Genomic DNA, 22,552 nt, shown 5'->3' with positions numbered 1-22,552 from the left:
TTTAGATTTGGAACGCTAATGTCACATAGAAAGCACAGAACCATTTTAATGTATGAGACGTGCGGTATGAAAGAGTAAAAAGTTATTATAACAATTAATGACTGTTACATTCAAGTTACACTTTTATACATATTATTACAAAAGCTATGAAACTAAATATACTTGGATGATAATTATTTAAGAATTGTTGTTTCGTAAAAGATAAAAGTCAGAATATAGAACATGTATATTACGCTACTCCAATGTCACTAAGGAGAGTGTTGATGGCTGTTGATTCCTTGTCGTAAGTTGACGATAAATGGTAACATGATCTTTGAAGGAATGCCCACACATCATGAGATTCTACCGAATAACTAGCATTTAAGGACCATATAATCTTAAAACAGCAGTCCACGGCACTCATTATATTTGGTAACGTATATACCACATCATCGACTATTACGTGAAAGCCACTTACTTCATTCAGTTCTCTTCCTACAACCATGACGTATGGCTGTACTGTTAAATGCAGATCTTTGAACTTCGCCTGCCTTGCACTTATGCTGTCTTTTAGTTCTGCACACGTTTGTATTCTTGAGATGAAGCCCTCTTGTACTTCGGCCTTAGTTGGTCTCCAAATCTTCTGTGAAGTTTTCACATGAACGCTATTTACGTTCATAAGATAGGGTATGAGTAGAAAAGCTGCTAATGTTGATACTTCTTCCGAATCTGGAATAAAGTTGAAAAGTACTAGTAAATAAATTGATAAATGAATTTCTTACAAATAAGATTTAGTTCCATTGCAGAAATATAATATTCTTTGATGACGACAATGACAATGGTGGAATGAAACGAGAGAAATAACAGGAAACCTTCACACACAGTATTTGTCCCCTACAGGTTTCACTTAGCATAAGTGGGATCAAACTAGTGACTCCACGCACCAATGTGAGCGCTGTAACACTCAGCTACTGAAACTGTACGAATTCTCTGCATAACTCGGCTTTATTATTGCCGTGTCACGAATGAAACTTTCTCAGTTGCTACTAATTATAATAATAATAAAAAAAAAACTAATGCAATTTCCATAATATTTCAAGCGCTTTTAACCGGAAAGACATTTTTAAAACAAAAAATCAGCGAGATGTGAACATGCTACACTTTGTGAAATGTGCAACGTTTTCCCTCCATCCATGTCCTTTACCCGCATCCCAGCTCACCGTAGAAATGATTGTTTTGGATTGAATGTGTAAAGGCCTTTAACAACATGAAAGTAGGTAGCAAGTTAGAATCAAATTGTTCTTTTTGGGAGGGCTCTAGCTATGTTCAGGGTTGAGGTTTAAATCAGATGGATTAAAAAAAAAAAAAGTTTTTTTTAAGGACTTTGTTTGAGAAAGTACAACTATATAATAATTATTTATCCAGTTAAGAGTTAAAATCCCAATGACTAAAAGGTCTGCCCTGCAGAGGCAAAGTAGGGCTGGGAAGTATCGTTCTGAACCATCTTTGCTGGTATTGTCCCATAATTTGTTTGGTAGATCTATAGACAAACCTTATTTCTGAAGATCTTACCAAGGGATTGAACAGTGACCCTGTCGACACAAATAAAGATAGCATAATAGCTATTGAAGAAATATGTTTCTCATGCAGGAACTAGATGCCTTGATCTAGTTTAATTTCCTGCTGTTGTGACTGTATGTTGAGTGAAAAGAATAACAGACTTGCTGGAAGGAGAGTAAGAGGAAATTGAAGTACCATGAAGAAACCTATACACACCATTAATAAACAATTGGTTACTCAGCAAAACCAGATATACACAAAATACTTGTCCGATACAAAGCATATGGAACTGCTGGAATTTGAACCAGAGAAGTAAACGATTATCCAGCAGATCTACTATTGCCGTACCGCGACTGAAGAACAATACTCTTTCCCATGTCTTCCAGTCAACTTGTTCCCAAAGTTAAAAGCGAAAAAAATCTTACTGGACAGGGATTTCAATCAGCTAATGATCGGATAACCACAGTAGATTCCTGCTTTTCGGGACTTTCTAGAAACGTATGTTCTGGATATTATATAAGCATTGAGATCCAACTGAATTGTGTTTATTGTAGCTAAAGAAGACCACATTACTTGATATGTAAAATTATTATTTTTTTTTTATTTATTTAAGGAAAGGACATAAGGAGGGGTTCGGGCATCCAACTACTAAGTCTCATCAGCCCTTAAAGTGAGGCTAAGACGGAGGAACGAAGTTCGCCTGCCCTCAGATAAGGTACTACCCAGGCATTTATCTGGAATAGCTGAGGGCGATCAGAGCAGGCTAGGGTTCGTTCCCACGCTCGACCTACCCAAATGCTGCATGGGTGGCAGATGCGTTGAGAAATAAAAGTACTTCAAAGACGCAATTACATTCTTTCATTTTACGCCTCGAAATGTTCAGCTGACCCTCGTAGATCACGTTACATGAAAATGAAGTTGCACCAATGAAGCTTCTAAATTCTTATATCAACGTTATCTATAGCCATATTTTTCAAGCCGAGACAGAAGTGACGAATTACATAATGTAAACAAGTAAGTATTATTCCAAAATTTAAAGGTACAGTATACTTCAAATATACAAATGCAATAGTAAAACCCTGAATCAATTTGCGAAAACTGTTTGAGCTACCTATTACCGTTTTTGAGTTATAGTCCTTACTGTTGAAACAGGAGGTAGTAGATTTCTACCACTTCCGGTTCAAGGAAATGGGATCTAACCTTGCGATGCTAAATCAATTCCCAAAAGCCGCTTGTCGATACCACTGACCATTTCTTATTTATGGCCATTAATGTTGAAACCGGAAGTAGTAGTGAATTTCTACCGTTTTCGGATTTAGTATAAACGCAAGAGTAGAGATGGTTTATTTTCTTGAAATCGTTAATCGATTTCCGGAAACCGTTTGTCGCTAGGCATTACCATTTTTGAGTTATGACCATTAGTGTTGAAACCAAAAGTGGTCAATTTCCGGTATAAGTGAATGGTTGTTGAAGGAGATGCAACCAATTCTTTGGATGCTGAATCGATTTCCGAAAACCGTTTCTCAATAATTCTTACAGTTTTTGCTGTGACAGACAGAAAAATGAAAAAAAAAACTTTAAAACTCTATATATATATATATAAAAAAACTTACTTCAACCCTAAAAACCTGGTTTAAACCATAGAACTTGCTTTCTAGTTAGTACAGATATTTTTCTAAACTTTTTTCATATTTTCCTAAATGATATGTAACAAAGAAAGTCCATCTTTACCGTAGAAACTTTTCTTTCCTTAAGCAATTCGTTTCAGGATTTTCATGAACTTACTTCAATAGAATTAATGAAACAATTTCATCAGTTAATTTTACTCTGGATGCACACTTACGTTAATTGTCAAAGCATAGTAATACCCTTTTTTGGGGTCACTGTTTAAAGGTTCTGTTTTGTTACATACTTTTACACAGAGAAAAGTTACGTACCGTTCTTGTACTGTAGGAAATGAAACAGTCGACCATCAGAGTTTCGTGGTTTCTTCTTTTTCGTGGCAACGTCAAAAAGTTTTGACTTTAACACTGGGAAAGTTTCAAATAAGCAGATTGTGTTGTCTGAGTACATGTACTCATAGTCCTTAAGGAGCTGGAAAGAAAAAAAGTAATTATTTTCATTATTGTAGTAGCTAATTGCAATATAAATTAATATTACTTACAAAGACATTAAGATATATTATCATTACGGTGTTTCGCTACCAGTACCTGAGCTAGTTAAAGAAACGTGCCTGAAGAAATTACGCCTACTTGGTTAAAATACAGAATACTAGTATGTTTGATCCTTTCTTGCTTACAACAAAAGGTCTGCCATTGAGTGAATATTGTATATCTTTCCACATTTACTAGTTCGACAATAAGAAACATTAAATAAATGATGTTAGTAAGCATGCATCCAAAATCTAAATGAGATAGATATGAAATTTATTCCAATGAGCAATCCTGCGAGAAATACTGATAGCGAACAACAGAAAGTAGATGTTATAACACGACAAGAATACCTTGATATATTTCCAAGACCAAATGAAAAGTGTATGGTTACTTCTGTTAACAAATATTCTTTTATGCATCATTTTCTATTACATTTTTAAAATTAAGATCTTAAGGCATTAAATACATTCAATATTAAATATAAGTCCAAAAACCTCAAGATATTCTAATATCAACTTATCCCATTTGTCGTGGATGTCAAATAGAAGGAAGACGTGTGGTCATTTATGCTTCCCAGTGAGTGATCATTTATGCTATTATTTTCTGTTGTGCTTACTGTATACTGTGATCGGCAGAGAAGCGGGAGGTATCATAGTTGAATTTTATGCAACTCTATTTCAAAGTAACTGTTTATATAAGGAGCCTGTTTGATTTCTGCTGTTACGACTAAAAGGAACAGTTATTCGCCAATGGGAATGTCTCGTCTAGCAATCATTAACGGAGAAATGAGAACATCTTTAGGGCAGCACGTATGCTCCTTGCTCTCTGGTACTATATTTTATTCGGTTTACAATAATAATTTCTAAACTCCCTATATTTAGTCACAAACACCTTTGTTGGAATTTAATATCCCAAAATGCCATTATGTAAAAGTTATTATGACAAAAATAGCCCATGTGCGCAGGTCATCACTACTGGAACATATGTATTAGGTAATTTATCACAAATGGAATAGTATTGTGCAATCAGAGTTATTAGTTAACTATATTTCAAATCAGAAGTAATTAAAGGTATAAAACACATTCTAAATTTAACATACTAACCTTATATGTTCCAGCAGTGGTGAACTTTACTGCTCTAAAACATCTCAATAGCTCAGGTGTAAATTTTGAACGCCTTTCATCGCAACGTCTTTAAAGCAAAATAATGAAGACATTTCCTATTTACATTTTATATATATCATTGCAGTGGCATTCATTAATTACAAAGTCATTCTATTCCAGTTTTTTGACCGGTAATAATATACATTATGTAAATGTAATATATTTATTCCCCTATATGTGAATCTAAAGTGCATTAAAACCATTTACATAGAATTAATCTTTGTTACTGTAGGAGAACAGAAGTTCATAGACAATTTCTTAGTTCCCTTCGAAATACGTGTCTTCTTATATACTCTTTCAGCACCAGAAACCTCCTAGGTTCATGTATGCAGGAATAGGTATAATACATTACGTTAGGGTGAATTTGTAGGGTGAATTTGTAATTAGTGAATACCACTAAAGTCTATAAATACGCGTAAAATGTAAAAAATAAACATCTCATAGTATAGCTTAGACATTTCGACGAAAGGCGATCTAGATTTACGAGTGAAATATTGACGACCACGTTTCGAGTAAAAATACTCATTACTAATGGAACACAAAGTTATTATATTACAATTCAAATGGTTTGTAACATGGTTTTCGTTTCTGCTTACAAAAATGGCGTTTGGTACTAGCAAATTGATCTAATACCCATTCAATTTACCCAGGATGTCAATAAGAAACAATGTGTAGCTTACCAGACAATACCCCAGAGGCTTCCTCAATACTTTAAACTCCTGCATGTATTCTTGTATTGTCGGTCCGTCAGCAGATAATATACGTGATAATCGTGCACATGTAGTCAATTGCCATTTCTTCTCAACTGTCTGCCACAGTTCGGTAGAGTGTCGCAACCACTGCAAGCAGTCTTCAAGATCTATATCATTGATCTCAATTCCAGTTGATAAATTTAATTCTGTGCAACGTTTTCCCGGAGTACGCTGTATTTCATCGGTTGTAGTTGATGAGGATGAAGCTGTTGAAGACCTACTAGAGTGAATTAAACCATTAGCTCTAGCTTTTCTCTTTAAGTTATGAATCATATCAGGAAGCTTTCCTATGACTCTGTTCACCATACCTCGTGAACTTTCTGCACACACTTTGTTGAAATAGACTGATGTCAGCTCTTTAGGAAATACCTTCTTTATTTCCTGTGTCCAATACACGTAAGTGGAAGTCGTAATATGTTTGGATGGATCGTCCCTTAAAATATGACTACAAATTAGTTTAGTCAACGTTCGCCGTGCTGACACATCCAATGGAACTGTTCTGTCTCTTCTAAGTAGACACTTTCCATCAAAGGCATCTTTGAGAATGTCTACAAGTTTCTGCAATAAACAGAAGTACACCGTGACCTTAGTGAATTAGATTTTTTTATAATGTCATGCTATCCCCATTCATGTTCACTCTACAGTGTTCAGTGCTGTACAAAACTATCTTTCGTTGTAATCAAAAGTATCGGGACAGGCCAGTAATAACGAAATAGGTGGACGGAAGAAAATTCAATGTTGCTAGTGAGTATTAATAGAAAAACTGCATTAAAGGGCTTACTGCCATTACAACAGCCATCTTTGATTCCTCCATTTTAGACACCACGTAATATTTTTCAAATGGAAAAGTTGTGTGACATTAATTTAGACTAAAAAGACTTTCAAACGAGAATCTGAACTCAAATTTGACCAATCACCATTCGTTTAGTATAAAATCACGCGTAACCCATTCCTTTAAATATATATCGTCGTATGAAAACCAGAGGAACGTAACTCTATTTTTGTAGGTTTAGAGGAGAGAGAGGAAAAAAGTTGTTTTTCCCAAACAATTGAATCGTTGAGCTCGAAAACCGGTCATCTCCATCCAAGCAAATTTCAAAGGAGTGGCAAACAAAACTAAATTAGTCAATATTCATCCGACATATAGGGCTGTTTTAATTTTCGGACCGTAGAACGGACATTTTTCTACTTTCCAAAATGAAAATAAAACTGTATGTCACATACATATTGATTAATTTAGTTTTGTTTGTCACTCCTCTCAAATTATCTTCGATGGAGATGACCGGTTTTCGAACTCAACGATTCAATTGTCCTTTTATTAAGATGGTAAACACATTATTGCATAACAAACAAGTCAATGACAAAGTCAACTTCAATAACACTTTAATAACAGCAAGTGGGGCTTTCAGAATTATGTTCATAATCTAAGCAAACAAAAATTCCATTCTTAGAGTTACGTTCCTCTGGTTCTCATACGACGTTATGTGATATCAAAATAGAGGAATTCAAGATGGCTGTCATAATGGCAACACTCCCATTTAATGCAGCTTTTCTATTAATACTCACTTGCAATATTGGATTTTCCTCCGTCAACATATTTCGTTAATACTGGTCTGTCCCGGTACTTTTGATTAACCCTATATAAATATGGGCCCCAAAATGTCTCCGTTCAGTCACATGCTACACAAAATTCGAAAAATTATGTTTCAAAACGGTCTTGCTTGAAAACTATTGAATCTACTGCAAGTTCAAGCAAGAACCAACGAGCGAGAAGTAAATGTATAGTGATACCCAAGAAACTATATACAGGGTGCGGCAGCGTTCGTAGCGTAATTTGACTTGAATTGCACAATGACGTCCTGCATGAATGCGCGCCAGCTCGTGCCGCATTCGTGTACTAATGAGCTGCCATTTCGAGTGTGACAGTGATATGGAGCGGTGGAGTGCACAGCATCGTGCCTTTGCTGTTGAAAGTTATTTCAAGAATAACGACTCTGTTATTGCTACCCAGCGTCTATTTCGGCAACATTTCAACTTGGGACGTCATGGGAAAGTTCCAGGTGGACGGACCATTGTGAGGTGGTACGTGCATTTCGAACAACAGGTACTGTTTGCAGTGGCAAACCGGGAAGAAATGAAAGAACTGTGCGGACACCAGAAGCCGCGGAAAATGTTCGTGCTGCAATATTGCGTAGGCCAAAAAGATCTGCTTGTCGTCATTCGCAAACTGTGCATATGTCCGATCGCTCATTCAGGAGAATATTGCACGAAGATCTCCATTTTCACCCATATAAGTTGCAGATTGTTCAGGAAATTAGGCCTTGCGATTGGATTTCACGAGAAATATTCTGCTTAACCATGTGTGATCTCCTTCGCCAAAGTCCACAAATGTTGCATACCATCCTGATGTCAGAGGAAGCTCATTTCGAGTTATGTGGTTCAGTGAATAAACAGCATATGCGTTATTGGTGTGATGTAAACCCGCATGAACTGCACATCAAGCCCTTGCACAGTTCTCGTGTCACAGTGTGGTGTGGAGTTGCTTCCTTTGGAATTATTGGCCCTTACTTCTTTGAGGATGACAGTGGTGTGGCTGTAACTCTCACCAGTGAACGCTACCTAAAGATGCTGCAAGACTTCGTTCTTGCCCAATTAAATATAGTCGATGTGGATGTGGAACAATTATGGTTTCAACAAGATGCAGCGCCCTCGCATACAGCCAAAATTTGCATGAATTTCTTGCGACAGACATTTCCAGGTAGAGTAATTTCCCGTTTTGGTGACATTTCCTGGCCGCCTCGCTCACCTGATCTTTCATGTGCAGACTTTTTCCTTTGGGGCTACCGTGCCACCATTCCTGAGTTGAAGGATCGCATCAGAATTGCCATCGGCAATGTCCCAGGGAACACATTACCCCGAGTTATGGAAAGCTTCCAACGCTGCCTAGATGAATGTGTTGTGCAGAGGGGTCATCAATTGACAGGAGTCATATTCAAAAAGTAATCCACGCAATGGACAATGACTTACACATTAGTAAATTGCATACCTTTAACTATTAATTGACATAAGAGGTAATACATAAATCACAATTACTGCCTGATGGTATGTTGTTAATATCCTACTATGAACGCTGCCGCACCCTGTATAATTACATGATTTAACATTACAGATGTACTGTACCTAATCACGTTACCGATTATTGTTTTCATAAATACTTTGGTTTAATTATCAGAATGCCTACAAAGAGAAATGTATCTCTACAACCAGCAACTTCAATACATTCTCTAAAGGAATCAACATTTGCGAGCGTTTCATAACTCTATAAATTGGAACTTCAGGCACTAAGGCCTACGAGCACTCTATTTAAGGCTCCCATACGTCCCAGTTTTACCAGGACACGTCCCTGTGTCCTGAAGTTTTTCGCCTTGTCCCGGTTTATCATTAATTGAAAATCGAAAGCTTTCACAAGATAATGAAACCGACTTATACTTTTTACATTGCAAAACCACGCTGAGGAATTGTAACTATCATTCTACTTGCAGGTTTCTGTAATTCTTCAATCTTCATATTTCCAAGCTTTCAACTCTTCTTTAGAGTCTTGGTCACGGTGCTTAAAAACAGGAAGAAAAAGAACAAAACCGTCAAGGAATAAAAAGGAACAGACTTACCAAGGGGAAGAGCTGTGTAGAAAACACGTTGTCAAATGCATCAGCGATCTGCAGATGTTCTTGAAGCAAACTAAAATATGGCGGAGTCAGTTTATGCGTCTTTACTGTTTCTGTTGGAAGGTTGCCAACTCATTATATTTGTATTATCATGCTAATGCTGGGAAACTTTTGTGATACCCTCCTCCCATTCGTCACTCACCATCCCTTGTCTAGATTTAATTTTGTTTTTGTTTTCAAAAGAATAAATAAATTTTCAACAACCGGTCTCTCTACTTCATTTCTAGCTCCAAATAAAATTTTTCAATCTCCTACCCTGTGTTGCGTTTCTTTTAAATGTTTCGATAAACCTGACACCGGATTTTCCGCTTTCGAATTCGTAATGTGTTCTTTTACTCGGACTTCTAAATTTCTTTTCGTTTTGCCTATGTAACTCTTGGCAACTGCATTTTTTTTTTTTTTTTCGTAAATACCTGCTTTCTCATTGGAATCTGTGCAATAAGTCTTAAATTGGACGACATTTTTTTCTAGAGTTTTAGGTGGTTTAAAGACTGTACGTAAACCGTATTACGTGTTGATTCTATTTAGTGCAGTTGTCAGTCTAGGAAAAATAGGCAATCATACCCATCCCTTATCCTTCATGTCGGTTTCAGGTTAATCGGAACTAACATTCTGACTCCACCATTCTGACTCCGCCATATTTTAGTTTGCTTCAAGAACATATGCAGATCGCTGACGCACTTGACAACGTGGTTTCCACAAGCTCTTCCCCTTGATAAGTCAGTTTCTTTTCACTCCTTGATGATTCTGTTCTTTTTCTTTCTGTTTTTAACCACCGTGATCAAGACTCCAGGGGAAATTCGAAAGCTTGAAAATTTAAAGATTCAGGAATTACAAAAGCCTGTAAGTAGAATTATTCTTTTTGCTTTATATTCGGACAATGCTATAGGAGCACAGGTTCAATCTTAATTTTATAATTATTCTAATCGTTGCTTCACCGGATGTGACATCATGTTAAAAATGAAGGGGAAATTTACCAAACGACGACTGATATTCAGTTGGGGCCCGCAGTGTTTAAATCCCCCGAACTGTCACTCTTATTACGAGAGTTTAGAATGGATACCCCGTTTTCCAATCAGAACACGTCGTGTAACTTGTGTGAGAGAGGAAAGAGGGGAAAACATCGCGAATATTTACTAGTTTGTAAGATGTAATTTTTTTTTCAAAATATGATATCCTTAACTCTATTATGAAAATTGCTTTTTAAAGCTGCATTCCTGTCATTTTATTTTATCATGTAAATAAATAACTGTAATTAAACCCCATATTTAAACTTTGTTTCATATCTCTGAAGTTCCAAACATATTTATTACCATCTGTACTTATTTTAAATTATATAACCTTTCCAAGTTTTTAACCTAACGTATCAATAGTAACAACGATTCTTATATTTAAATCAGTATATGCAGGTAAAACAATTACCAAGTTTTCTTTCGTATTCAGTTGTTCATCCATATCACCCTGTATATGTTTATTAAGGCTACAATCTGTTGCTGAATCAGAAATACTATTCCCTGGCATACAACTGGTGTCTCCCTGTGATTTTGTAGATACATCTGGAGCGGGCATTACAACTATATCAGCACTGTCAAACTCGAGTACGTCTTCTAATGATGGTTCAATATCAGTAATCTCCACTTCCTGTAATATGTAATTTGGTTGAAATTGTACATAAGTCATATTTCTCCACTAACACGAAAACTTTATTTTGACATCGCGCTAAAAGATACTATTTAGAACACGTGTAATTATATAACACTACAATATAAGTAGGTAAAACCTGATATGTTTTTATTGTATTCAAACAATTATATGAAGCATGCATTAAATCAAAATCAACAATATGTCATTCATTTAACAATTATTGAATTACAAAGTATTGAAAATGAAATTTTTGAGTTTTACGTCTCACGGTTATGCCGGTTAGGCTAAAGGAGACGGTGATGATGAGTAATGAATGAAATGGTGTAATGAAGAAAGTGGGAGGAAACGGGAAAACCCCGAGAAAACCCACGCACACGGTGTTTGTCCACCACAAAGTTCACTTGGCGGGAGGAGGGTTTGAACCAGGACCCCATGCACCAGAGGTGAACGCTCTACCACTGAGCCACCGCGGCCCTACAAAGTATTGAATTTCACTTTAGACACTTAGAAAGAAACTATAAATATCGCAAAACTAAAGAATACAAAGGCTTTTGTGAATTGTTAGAGTCGTCAAGTCCAGGAGGCTTAGGTGGGCGGGTCATGTAGCTAGAATGGAAGAAAGTAGAAACGCTTTCAAAGTCTCGACTGGAAGACCAATCGGAAAACGACCATTACGAAGACCTAGGCGCAGATGGGAGAACAATATTAAGATGGATCTCGCAGAGATTGGAATACAAAGTAGAAACTGGATGCAGTTAGCTAAGGATAGAAGTCAGTGGAGAGCTTTTGTGAACGCGGCATTGAACCTCCGGGTTTTATAGGTCATAGAGTTAGTTAAAGAATACAAAGCACATAAAGGTGTGTGTGTAAAAAAAAAAAAAAAAAAAAAAAAAAACTTATGAGCAGTGCTTATTTACAATTTTGTGCACATTGAATTATCTCTTCTTGTGCCGACGAAACCTACAGTAGACGAAAGCTTCAAAATTCTACGATAGTTTTGCAATACTTTTCTTTCCTTGATTTTTTCATTTTAAAAAGCCGCTGTATCTTTTAAAGATTATATATAGATCTGGTGGAAAGGTTAGATTAGGTTTACATTTAAGCGTCACACAGTTATGCCATGTCGGCTAAAGGAGACAGACCTACTGATTATAGTGGAATCCGAACTACTTTTTCGTTTAACAGTACCCAACTGGAAATCGTACCAGGGTCCACGCGCATCAAATGCAAGTGTGCTAGCCACTAGACCCAGCGGAGGTCCAACTGGAGGAAAGAAACGACCTGCCATATGTTTTACAGGAACATGCATTGACTTATCCATAATCTTTAGTTGTGTACTACTTAACGTACAAGTATTTATGTAGCTAATTTCGTTGGGATGGGGATGAGACGTTTATGGTTGCAAGACTTCCAACATTGTAAAGGAGAACACATTCGGTTGGCAACAATGTTAGTTTGGTGATGTTAGCTATTATGCCAAACAATATCCTGCCGATATTTCAATGGTGTAACATTTCGGAGTTTAGTTGTCTATTAGTTCAAAAGTTACGACGTCGTAACAAGATAAAGGGCCCATCTTGTATAACTATTATCTCTATGAACGTAATTGTATATATACAAGAGAGTGTCGTTCCACAGAATGAAACTACAGTACACTTCCAAACTACGCAAGTTCATAAAATCCCGAATCGATTTTCGGAAACCGCCTGTAGCTAGCTATGACCGCTTCAGAGTTATGACTTACTGTTGAAACCGGAAATGATCGACTTCTACCACTTTCGGTTTAACTTGGAGGTTCTTCAAGAAGGGGGAACGAATTCTTGGGGTGCTGAATCGATTGACAAAAACCGCTTCTCGATAGCTCTTATCGTTTTAGCTGTGATACCTTGATAGACAGACAGCCGTTCTATAACACTTCTTCAGAGTTTCTACAGATCTTGAAAAATCTATTTCCCTGACTTCTCGCTGACTTTTACTGACCTGACCTTTCATGACTGGTGTCAGAAAACGCTGGCATATAAATAAGGAATAAATAACATTGAATATTTATATATAAGAAGAGACAAATAGTAATCAATTGCTTATAAGTACAACAAAAAATAGAAATAAAAACCAAATAGGTATTATAATGGTTGGCTAAGCTGAAATTGGTGTACAATTAATGTTAGAAAAATATATTTTATAAAATTTCCCTGGCTTTCCCTGATTTCCAGTCTTTTTCCTTGACCTGCAATATTTTCTCTCAGTTCTCTCTGAGAAGTAGGAACCCTGTTCTTACACTTATGCATAGCATCGTTTGGAAGTGTAATATAACTATACGATACCTTTAAATACTTTGGAAGCTTTGTCATTTATATACTTCAGATATGCTAGTAATGATAAAACTACGAATAAGTAAAATATACAACTAACCGCAGAATCACAGTCTACTAGTGGATGCATATCTTTCTTCCACATGTTCCAATGTTTCCTGAACAATGCTCTGTGTCCCACTTTTGGAAACAGAGAATTTATGTCTTCGCCTTGGAGCATGGCCATTATGTTGCTAGTAATTTCATTCTCTGGAAAATATATTAAATAATTACACTTCTGTAGGACAAAATAAGACTGCAAGGTGTGATGTGATTACGGGGCCAGATTACTAAAAATGATACAAAAGCTAACATATTTTCTTCTGCCTGTTTCTCGTAAGTGGAAAGAGATAATGAAATGTAACTTACCACAATAATAGATAATGTTATTCTACACCCGAAATATGAATCGGAAGAATTTTCAGTGTTGCCATCCATAGAAATTAAAGTGTGGCCAGAATATGAATTACCCAAAAATCTAGGTTAAGGCAGGACTAGAAGAAAGAACTCAAGGATATTTGATGACTTATCATGTATTGGTTCCTTGTTAACTACTTTCTAAATAATATTTGTAATTATTTTGTAATAAGCTTTCTGTATTTGTATTTATTATAAATTTTCTGTATTTGTGTTTATTATAAAGTTTATTAATCATCTCTGCCGATGTTTGAATGGTGCAAAATTTCAACGTTTTCTGTATTAGTTTTTCAGATATTTCCAGATAGAGTTTTAAATGCCTCACCCTATATATAATAGTAGCTTCACATACCCGCTTCGCTGCGTCTGACCAACAATTCCACCCTAATAAACAGAATTTTCGAAATTCCCATTTTTACTAAGATATCAAAAACCACTGAAACACGTGTCAAATTATTTAAAATCAGAAGTCCAAATACACAACTTCAAAATTTCTAACTTAATGGCCCAAAAGGGTATTCCGAAGAATGCTAATGATTAGGAGATATGCCCATCTTATTAAAATACTTTCCCCTCTTCCTCGTCGAATTTCCATAAATCATTCCTTAGAGATACTCTATGTCACGAATCCTACGTCCCTTCAAGTTTCTAAGTTAAGCAATTTCCATCTTATTAAAATATTTCCCACCCCCTTTTCCCCTTCCATCCTTTTATTTTCTTCTAGGCAATATGTCAAAAAACTCTGAAGCACGTGTCTAATTATTTTAAATGAGAAGTCCAAACCCCAAATTCCATGTTTTTAACCTTCAATGTTTCGACATATCGATATTTTACTGTAATAATTACAAACACACACCTTTCTTCATTTTCCTTTTTTTTCTTCCCATTTTTTATAAAATATAATAAAAGACTGAAACACATGTCAAACTGTTTAAATCAGAAGTCCAAATATAATTCGTCAAGTTTCTAACCTTAAAGAATTAGGAGATACGGACATCTTTACAATATTTCCCACCCTCTTTCCCCCATACCCGCCGAATTTCCAGAAATCCTTCTTTATTGCTACCCTACGTCACAAACCCTATGTACTGACCAAATTTCAAGTTTCTAGCCTAAGCGGTTTGGCTTGTGCGAGGGTCAGTCATTCATTCAATCAGTCACTCAAGACTTTGCATTTTATACATAAAGATCTGATATTGTCCCACTGCACGATGGCACCATACTTCAAAAGAGGTTGGTTTTAATCCAAATTAATATTAGCTTTCGTATAAAGTAATTGTATCACCATATAGTATAAGGGAATCGTTTAAAAAATCACTCTCCATTATGAAGAACATTGTATGTACACAGCCTTAAAATTTGTAATTATTTCAAAATCGAATAAACTAAGTTGAAGGCTATGAATTTGTACTACTTCCGTTGGTAATGAATGCTGCGTCTCAAGCACTTACAGCAAAAGCCAATAACTACCATTATCGAGCATCGAACAAATGAACTACAGTGGGGACTTGTGGTCTTGCACTATTAACTTTGTCCTCTGGTTATTATTTTGACTAAGACACAGCCACAACAAGATTTTAATAAAATCTATTTAAACTTTCACTTATTAAAATTTAACTTTTTTAAATACCGGAAATCAAATACGGAGTAAGTTCAATATCTGAAAGGAGCATGAAGCACTGAACACTTTGACCTTAGTAGAAAACAAAAATATATTTTTTTTAAGATACTTTCAATATTCACACCCTAAAACTATAGTATGACTTACTGAAACACTTTATGCCTAATTTCTACCATCTTAAGACGTATAGTACGTATAATCGTTAAATAACAATAAAATACATTGTATTAACACATTTAACATTACTAGATCCTTAAAAACAACTTTCAACTTCATGTCGTTTAGCATTTATTAAAAATTCAAATTGTGATAAAATTTAGTTGTGATTAAATTTACACTTGTTGATCTTCCAATTAAGATTTAAGAAAAGCAATATTAAATTATTAGAATACTAACATTGCCCTGCAGACAAGTAGGACAAATTCAAAGAAACAAATTTTATCACATGATCTCGCCCCACTCCCTTCTTCTTTGCTCCTCCGAGTGCGAGTTATTCGTTAGAAAATCTTGTTTTTGAACAACCATTCTTTAAACTATCAGAAAACATTTGAAGAAATCGGTGTATAAACTGAATTTGTTACATGAAACCTTTTATCTAAATTTTTCTAATGATTATTGTAAGCATTACAAAAGTTTTTTTTTTTTTTTTTTTTTCGCAGCGATTTGACTCTTCATTATACATGTAAGTAAAAGCTCTGTTATTACAATTTTGCGGCTATTTACTGATTCCTTTAGTTTTAATATTAATAAAAGGAAACAGCTACTATGGAGGCTAGTCGTGAATGTATCATATCCAATTAAAAATCTGCGGAGAACACATAAGAACATATTCAATTTCTACAATATTTATTATTTTTATATGTATACCGTTGGAGAAGGTAACATATTATTTATTTTCATTACTTTTACTTTCGCATTCTCTGTTTGTTTATATTTCTTTTCAACACCCACATTATACCTAAGCAAATAGACTATTGACAGAAAGCTTCAGACACTCCGCGCTCTCGGTCCAGTCGTAGCGTTTTAGCATCTTGGAACCTGAGAGGATGCAACTTTATTCTTTTGATAACATATACACTGGTTAACCCATTGTAGATTTACTACCGGTATTTTATATTTAAGTCACAACAACTTTTCACTTGCACTTACTAGAATCTCATAAAGATGTATAAGCTATTGAACATTTCATGGACACGGTTAATTAACAGAGCTGCAACATCGTACATTAACACTAATTTTTAATTAATAAACACGGAAGAGAGGAAAGGACTCAAAGCAAAAGGGGAGAAAATACAAAAACTGAGACTTTCTATCATAAACGAACAGATTCACATTATGGGCCTCTTCTATATTCCCTTTCTTTTCATATTAAAAGCAAGAATAAAACAACTCCTAACCAAAATTGACACTTTACAACACAAAGATATATATATTAGCTGAACGTACTCGATTCGCTGCGTCAAACAAAAGAGCCCCTTCCACCATCAGTGTTGCTAACAACCTCTGAAGAAAAAAGGCTAGATGGCCCTAACAAATAAGCTTTTTTATGCAAAATAAATATATATAACTAGATTTTGAGCTGCTAACCTAAATTATAGATTTTAAATGCCTTTTTGTGTGTGGGATTAAAAGTAAGTTATAGTAAAATTTGAAATGTTGAATTTTATTCAGTGAAGACTAACAGGTAACATATATGACTCTCAATAACAAATTACTTTGTGAAAGTAAACAGCCAGAATTATCAGTCGAATATAAATAAATAATAGATGACGTCGCAGCTAGCTGAGGTGTGGAACTGGATGCACCGTCGTTGGATTGCGTATTGGTTGTGTAGACTGGAGGGCGCCATGGTTTAGTGGTAGAGCATTCGCGTAGCCTCTGGTTTGATCTTAGCTCGTACCAAGTAGGGTTTGTGGTGGACAAACACCGTGTGCGTGGGTTTTCTCGGTATCCTCCCACTTTCTAGATTCCACCATTTCATTCACTTCTCATCACCAGTTGTTTTAACCTATGCGGCGCGGCATATTTGTGCGTCGTAAAACTCAAAGATTTTTTTTTCTTTGTGTAGGCTGCCATTCTCCCAACAAAAGTATAATTTCTCCGCAGACCCACACGAATCATCATGGTTGCATTGAGTGTTTTCAAGCTGATTAGAAGTCCTATTTGTTTTCTTTAATAAACTAACACAATCTCCGTAGCATGAAGAACCGAAAAAGTTAATAAATTTGTATGAGAAAACTCTCATTCTTGCAATGAAATGCGAAATTTAAAATAATTTAAAAGCACTTGACCGTTACGGGAGCGACATTAAAATTATTTCTCAGTCGACAATTATTGTTAAGTAGCTGTAAAGCTGTAGGTAGGAAGAGAGAAGAAGAAAAATTAAGAATTTGTTGCGTAATAAAACACCCTTTCATGGGAAATCAATTAATACGATTGTATATAATGACAAATATTCTTCTCTTTTTATGTTTACACTTTATTTTCAAAGAAACAAAATGAAATGAAATCTTTGAGTTTTACGTCCCACGGTTATGCCGGTTAGGCTAAAGGAGACGGTGATGATGAGTAATGAATGAAATGGTGGAATGAAGAAAGTGGGAGGAAACGGGAGAACCCCGAGAAAACCCACGCACACGGTGTTTGTCCACCACGAAGTTCACTTGGCGGGGGCTGGGATCGAACCCGGTACCCCAAGCACCAGAATTTCAAAGAAACAGTATTGCGTAATAAAACACCCTTTCATGGGAAATCAATTAATACGATTGTATATAATGACAAATATTCTTCTCTTTTTATGTTTACACTTTATTTTCAAAGAAACAGTATTTTTAGAATTAATTTAAGGGCTAATAAAAAAGAGAAAAAATGGCAAAAGAGCTTCATCAAATCAGCTATATTTAAGGTTTTCGTAAATTTGCATAGCTAAATGCCTCTTCAAATAGGCTAATTTTTTTTCTTTCCGCCTCTTTTCTCCTCCTTTTCACTAAAATATCAAAACAATTAAACACGTGTCAACTTATTTTAAATAAGAAGTCGAAACATAGAACTTCAAGTTTCTAAGCTTAAGGGATTCAGAGATATGGACAACTTATTAAAATAATTTCCACCCTCTTTTCCACACCTAAGCCGTCAAATTTCCAAAAATTCTTCCTTAGTGGTATCCTACGTCACAAATCATATGTACTGTCAAAATTTGAAGTTTTAAATTCAAGGGTCACTCAATAATAATGCCAGAAAGGATCATAAAAATTTCGCTAGTATTTACGAACAGCCTCAATTGTGCTGATACATTTCATTTTTCAACACTATGATACCTCCCTTGCATTGCTTTTGCAAATTACAAATCTTGTCATTCAGTTACACCAACTATTTCTCAATTAATAGTTATTCTGGTCAAATTCATTCATTCACTTTCTTTCGTCTTTATAATCATGCATATTGTACGAATTTGTGCTTGTGAACAAGACTCGTCAGGGTAAAAGATACATAAACATACATAAGTCTAATATACATACAAATTAAATTGAAATACTAAGCTACGTCTACTATATAAAAGAAACACAAAAATAGGCATTGCAAATACTATCAGTAATCAAATTCATTTACACATCGTATATAAAAGAAATGAAATAGATATCAAAGGGAAATTCAGTTTGTAACATGCCGTGACTTTCGGCATTACATACTGCATTAAATACCATATTTGCCGTCACTGTCATGAAGCCAACAAAATAAGCCACAATTCGGTGCTGCAGTAGTTTTGGCGCACCACACTTTGGAAGATTTACAGGCAAATTTTTAATACTTTCCATGAAAAGACACATTTATCAGGATGAAATTTCTGCAGGCTACAGAATAAAACAAAATAATAAGACTATATTTTAGGTTTACAAGTGTAATATCGTTACAAGTTATTTACGACCGATAAAATAATTGGAGTTTCTATTTTCCACCGGCTGCATATTTCTCCACAGTGTACAGATCCTGTATTTTATGTTTAAAAGTGGAGCATTATACTAGTATGAAACCATGACAAGTGTTAATGAAACTTGTATCCTGGCTTAAACCCACTTTCTACTACCCTAGCCTTCGCGTATACTCACCATCGCCGACGCGCCGTCCCTTCGGATTCAACCCGCGCTAATGCGACGGCGAGTTAGCTTCGCCCTTCCGTCAATCGGTTAGATACGATTCGTGCTTTTAGTGGCCACCTATCATAGGTTGGTTTGTGTTTTGGGTAATAGTTAAGAACAGCTACTTCTCATCTCCCGTGCACGAGGACACATCTTACTGTTGCACTACCTAAACGCCCTAAGTACAAGGGCAAGAACTCAGTCTATTACCTACTTTTTAACATCTAAGATAGTCAATGAATAATTCCTGAAAGTATGGCGTTTCTCGTCCTTCCCTAAATGGGAAGTACGGCTCCTTAACTATAACCTTTTTTAAGAACTCTTTTGTTTGCCTCCTTGAATTTTATCTATGTCACGTGAAATATTTTTATGCTGCCCAGTAGAATCCTTTTAGGACACAATAAGAAGAAAACTAGTGAAAGAATTTTAATTTTCCAACAATTCTTTCGGCTTACGTCCAGTTTCAAACCTTCAAAAATGCAGTTAAACCATTAATGATTGTTCGATTAGGTTAGTTTAGTGTTCCCGGTAATACTTTACTTACACGAACTGTGATTTTAGCCGCTTTTCATAGAAGTTGGTTTTCATTTCATAATATATTCTATTTTCTTGTGTAATTCTGTAAAAGTCAAAGCGGAAATATGGTATTCAACGTACCGATTCACCATCCTATACGACTATCATGCTCCTCGATCATCGGAACATTCATCGTATTGCAAATAGTATCAACTTCTACATGCATTTTCTCTGTGTTAATGAAATTCGTACCCTTGCCAAAACCCACTTTCTAATACTCTAGCCTATTAAACATAACTTTACTGCCAAGATTACACACATAAATATCACCTAAGAACTCCAAATCATTTCTTACTTAATTTCTCTCCTGTAATTTTTTTTTTTTTTTTTTTTTAACGGAGGAGAACCTTTAAACTTAACCCATCCTTCCTAGTGGTGCGCCAAAAGTAAACCTGTACGCACAATTCAACAGCATTATCACATCAAATTTATGTGTGAGGTGTTTCGTACAGACGTAAAGCGAAAGCTACGTTTCAGTTTATGTTAACAACTAGCAAGACACTGCTATTTTTCGAAGGTCTATGAACCGGGTGTAACGATACATACTTACATGATCAACACAAACTTACCTTCGAATAATGGTATATATTGTTCCAATTTCCATGTTGTTAATAATGTTCTTGTTTCCTGCATCTTAATCGATTTAACGGAAATATTACACCACTTTCCTCTGTGATTACACTATTGCATACACATATGCCGCCTTACAGATAACCGCGACAGAACAGCGATGTTATTTTTTCTTTATCATAAAGCAGAGCGCCAATTTCCCTGCAACGGCAATTTCATTGTCTAAAATACCACACGTACTCGGTAATTATCAAATGCGTTGCGTGTTTACCGATCTCTCCTTATTTGAAGTAGCCGAGTAAATTAGTTAGATGTAATTTTTCAAAATTAGTAGCCTAGAATTAGGTTAAAACAGCAAAGTATGATTTAACCGAACACTGCTACGTTACAATAACCCAGAGAATTTCTTCAATGAGAGTATTTTTAACAGATATTCGGCTACTGTCAAACGAGTTTTCATTTAACCCTGGCTTAGCAAACCCTCCATTTTCTCAGTGCGTCGCGGCTGCTTTTACCGCCACCAGCTATCCCATGCCGAGTTCCTTTCAAGGTGCTTTTGATCCTTGGGAACAAAACGAAATCTGCTAGTGGCAGAGCCGGGTTATACGGCGGCTGGGGCTACACTCAGTTTGGTCAGCAACTCGAAGACAATAAGCGCGGTGTGAGTTGACGCTTTGTCAGAATGCAAGATCCAATTGTCGCGAATTTAGTTTCGGACGCGTCGAACCCTGTTGCGCAACCGTTTGAGCACTTCACAGTAAAACTCCTTGTGTCACATGAAAGTGGCTTTTTATTTCGTCGCCCCGTCACCGTAGGCTTTCCGAAGTATTTCGAGCGTCTCCGCCCCGCTTTTACCCAGTTTAACACAAAATTTGATTTCATAACGCTGCTCCAAAAACTGGTTCATTTTTTGCTCAACGAGGGTGCAGTAGATACTTCTGCGCGGAGTGTGACCCTGCCTCAAGAACTGCTCGCAGGCGACTGACACCGGTCTCGTTTCCAATCTTTAGATTCCCCATCAACTTCTCCGCCCCGTCAGTCAAGTTGCCAACTACAAAACATCATTCCGGGATCTTCTGGGACAAACCCTGTAAATTCGTCTTTGATTGATATTCTAAAGCAAAGGTTTATTATAAGTGGGCACTGTTTACAAGATAGATTAAACAACCGCACAGGCGCGCACTCAGAAGTTTTTGGAGTGGTCCAGTTTCTTGAGGTGTCCAATAAGTCAATGTAGTGTTGAACCTGTGTTATTCTGCACTGCACCTGAAAAGACGATAATTGTTAATTACTGCCACCTATATCTTCACAAAAATATGATAAAGTAGATTATTTTTATAAAACAAAAGAGCACAGATGAGATATAAAATAAAAGTGTTTTATTTTATGCTGAAAGCTGAATGATGAATGTATGATGAATATTGAAAGCACTCACTAGCGGATCCAGAAGAATCATTTGGAGGGGGCGGTTCGCTTCTTGGAAGATGAATATAGCCTCAAAGTGACCAGAATTTTAATTTGCAAAAATGGGACACATATGAATCCGAGGCTGGAGGGGGAGTGTAAACTTGATTCCCAGATTATATTTTATGACCCGAATTTGTAAGTTTTTTTTTTTAAAAAAAAATAAAATTATATTCTTTCTCTAGATTTAAATTAAATACGCACTTCCGTTTCGGAGGCGTGACGGTATCATGATTCACTTCACACTTAGTCACCGCGATTTATCAGATGCGCTGTATTGGACAGTACTTACACAAAAGAAAGTGCTATATTGACGATGGTATTTATCCTGTCATCTGTTATCTGCCACGAAGCCTGTCCCATTTGCCCTCTGTGTATATAAATATAGCTTCCCTTGGTTTCACTAAAGTGATCGTAAGAAAACATGAAGCTTGACAAATT

At 35.9% G+C, this 22,552-nt stretch overlaps 1 protein-coding gene across 2 annotated transcripts; it reads right to left on the bottom strand.

Moving 5' to 3' along the window:
* Positions 1-228: 228 nt before the first annotated feature.
* LOC145686736 (uncharacterized) lies at positions 229-21,129 on the bottom strand. 2 transcript variants are annotated; one of them, XM_081760357.1, is made up of 6 exons: positions 20,647-21,129; positions 13,389-13,537; positions 10,755-10,973; positions 5,536-6,165; positions 3,477-3,633; positions 229-708 (listed from the first exon to the last, which is right to left on the bottom strand). In XM_081760357.1, exons 1-6 carry the CDS (start codon positions 20,708-20,710, stop codon positions 230-232), a joined length of 1,698 nt encoding a protein of 565 aa, XP_081616483.1. In that variant the 5' UTR covers positions 20,711-21,129; the 3' UTR covers position 229. The 2 variants fall into 2 exon arrangements, with proteins under 2 accessions (XP_081616483.1, XP_081616484.1); XM_081760358.1 differs by lacking the exon at positions 13,389-13,537.
* Between the last annotated feature and the right edge of the window lie 1,423 nt (positions 21,130-22,552).

Source organism: Thermobia domestica, chromosome 5 (assembly GCF_964235325.1).
Source record: "Thermobia domestica chromosome 5, izTheDome1.hap1.1, whole genome shotgun sequence".
Lineage (NCBI taxonomy): Eukaryota > Metazoa > Arthropoda > Insecta > Zygentoma > Lepismatidae > Thermobia > Thermobia domestica.
This window is presented reverse-complemented; position numbering and strand designations above follow the sequence as displayed.

Excerpts from the sequence above, each read along its gene's own strand:
- LOC145686736 (XM_081760357.1), bottom strand. The coding sequence starts at position 20,710 with ATGCAGGAAACAAGAACATTATTAACAACATGGAAATTGGAACAATAT. Across the intron at positions 6,166-10,754 it reads TGAATACGAAAGAAAACTTG|AAACTTGTAGACATTCTCAA; the intron begins GTAATTGTTTTA and ends TGTTTATTGCAG. Across the intron at positions 709-3,476 it reads TTTCCTACAGTACAAGAACG|ATTCGGAAGAAGTATCAACA; the intron begins GTACGTAACTTT and ends ACTTTATTCCAG.